General features: G+C 42.5%; 1 protein-coding gene across 4 annotated transcripts in view; it reads left to right on the top strand.

Moving 5' to 3' along the window:
* Positions 1 to 2815, top strand: part of si:ch211-26b3.4 (connector enhancer of kinase suppressor of ras 2) — a 74090-nt gene that overhangs the window by 38696 nt on the left and 32579 nt on the right. For all 4 annotated transcript variants that reach the window (XR_004948520.1, XM_024283393.2, XM_024283392.2 and 1 more), the window contains exon 9: positions 1611 to 1757. Coding sequence is in view for 3 of the 4 variants with exons in the window: in XM_024283393.2 (XP_024139161.1) it covers positions 1611 to 1757 (147 nt within the window). In the remaining variant the exon portion in view is untranslated. The remainder of the gene's footprint in view (positions 1 to 1610; positions 1758 to 2815) is intronic.

Here is a 2815-nt window from a genome sequence, read left to right as displayed (position 1 = left end):
TCATTTTATTTAGGTTTAAATAGTTTTTTTTAAATTAACAAACGATTTAATATGAAGCCCGATGCACAGTCATGGTAACGGCTACCTATCCTGCTCCTCGCTCTTGCTGGAGCAGAGGAAAGTTTCATATGTGCTACACTTTCAGAGAAAAAGTTCACCCCTTATCGCTTGTTTTTTTTTTTACAAATGATGAAGCAAAAGTTTGTTTCAAAGAAACAAAGTTCCCAAGTGGTTTCCTAGATCGCTTTCAGGGCAAGAAATATCCATCAAAAAACCCCAAACAATTACTTGCATTCGTTAGTAATAAAATGATTTCTAAACATGTTTTCATTTTGTATCAAAAAATACAGAATGCAACACAGAAAAATAGACAACTAACTATTTAAAAATTAAAGGCAGCATTGCTGTTAAGACTAAAATTTAAAGGAGATACTGGCATGTTGTCAGGAGTCAGAGCTCTGTCTCCCCCTCTGGTCACCGGCGGGTACAGTCTCCGGAGTACTAAACACACTACATCTCCCAGCAACCCCAGGGGACACTCCCGCATGCCCCTCAGCTGACTCTCATTTGCCAATCACCCACAGGAGACTTAAGCCTCACTCAGTGCGAAGTATTGTTTGTGCCAACCCGGCATGCATTACTGAGCGTTTCTGTCTGGACCTGCTTCAACTCTGCCTGCCCTGACCCTTACCTGGACTTTACTGTCTTCTTGGATAATCCGATGCTTTGGATTGACCTCTGCCTGTCTGACCGTGATTTAGCTTTGTGGAGTTTTAGCTGTGCTTTGTTCCTGTCTGAATTAATAAACCTGCTGCACGTGGAACCAGCTCTCTGTCCATTTGTGACACATGTCCATCATAGAAGATCAGAAAGACATCTTTTCCACTGTCTTACTAATGTGATAACTGGAATAATGTTTGTCCATATGTTCCATCCTAAGCATACCTAGTTTGCAAATATGTAGTGACTACCTGCTAATTTAATTTAGTTTATGCAAAATAAGCAACCGTTTGTGGAGTATATCGTGAAGTGTTCCCTTCAAATCAACAGGGATTGTCCAATCGACGAGCTGACTTTTGATTGTTGTATAAGGTGGATGAACTCAGGGCTCTGAAGTTGAACAAAGAGAACAGCAAGCAGAGCACTACACGAGCTGACACAAGACGGTCATCATTATGTTGGGAAAAAAGGTCAGACTGTGTATGTGGGTGGGTGTGCAGTAGCCTCGACGGACACTTCCAGTAACCGAGACCACTGTTGCCAATCAATGGTCCGACAAGCGCTGCGAGCTCTGGAGAGCAACTGTCCGGAACAATGCGAAACGCTGCCATCAACATTTTTATTTTTAAACAGTCTTCCTCTGAACAATGGCCTAACGATGCTCAGCAAGGAATTGTTTTATGAGAAATCTTTTATACCTCCTGTCGTTACATTTAGCACCCCATACATTTTATTGTGCTAATTATACTTTTTTATAAGGTTTGATTCATGCATTAAACTACACTTTTGTGATTGTTGAAGAATCCATTTTTTCTTTTACATTATTTGTTGCTGCTCAATACTTGATCTGGTCATCCATTGGTGACAGGTTTATACTGTTTCCTTCTCAGGTGGGATGGCAGCTGAAGAACTTAGTGAACGCTCTCAGAGAAGACCCATGCGGAGTCATCCTCACGCTGAAGAAAAGACCTCAGAACACTCTGAGCTCCACACCAGCTCTGCTGAGGAACGTGCGCTGGAAACCGTTGGGCCTACAGGTAGTCCCCAGCCCATAGTCGTTTTAGTTCTCACACACTGATTGTTTAATTCTGCTTGTGAATGGTAACAGATATTTTCAGAAAAACAACCGGAACAGGCTCCTGTAACCCCAAAAGGGATATCGTGAGCTAAGAATACAGATGGATTCTCTCATATACTGTATGTCGTTCATCATCAGAAACATGTTAAAAACACCATTTCGGAGTGGGTCTTTAAACTGGAACTACATTCGTACATCACTGTGTGAAGGAAGTCCATCCACTGTGTTAACGTAAAACAATAGTCCTTCAAAGATGCTGGAAGCCAATACAGGGTCAACTGTGGGGTCACCTCCCACATTCCTATTTACAGAGACTCGAGCTGTAAGTCCCTCAACCTTTCTCCAAGAAAACATCTTCTCTTCAAAGAGGAATCCATTTTTTTGTTCCTGAACTCTGCATCTTCAAGGTGGGATGCTTGTTTGAGGGCTTACAGATTAGGAAGCATGTTTGTTTTACGCTTAAGGGTGGATATTTGGTAAATCTGTCGCTCACTGTCCACACTGTAGGTGCAGAGAAGGAACAAGTTGTGCTGAGACAGGCCGAGGCGTGAGGCGAGGCTGTGAGGCGTTCAATGGAAGCTATTTTTAACTCCGCATCAGACTAATTCATTTACATGCAACTACCACGCTTTGATCTCTCCACTGAGCACAGATGCTCTTTGGATTCTTTTTTTAAATTACCCTGCCATTCATTTTTTTTTTTTTTTTTTCTGTTTTATCCGAATCACGGAGGTAGATGTAGCCATTGCCTTTGTCTTGAGCAAGCCGGGGGACTGTTCTCCTTTCCAGGTTGCCGCCTGTTGTTTCACAGAGCTTATTGTTGTGTTTGCTTTGTTCAGCGGCGGAGGATTGTAGGAGTGTTCCCCCGATGAATTGCTAGGACTCGAACATGCTATGAGCAACCAGATCAGAGCCCATAGATGTGTGGGGAAAAAAAGGGAAGAAAGATGGGCTTTAGTTTTATTCACTCTCAGAAAGACCGAAGCTCTTAATTATTCATGGCCAACTACAGGCAGC

This window comes from Oryzias melastigma, linkage group LG10, assembly GCF_002922805.2.
Source record: "Oryzias melastigma strain HK-1 linkage group LG10, ASM292280v2, whole genome shotgun sequence".
Classification (NCBI taxonomy): Eukaryota; Metazoa; Chordata; class Actinopteri; order Beloniformes; family Adrianichthyidae; genus Oryzias; species Oryzias melastigma.
The sequence above is the reverse complement of the archived record's forward strand: the minus strand, read 5'-3'. Positions and strand labels throughout refer to the sequence as shown.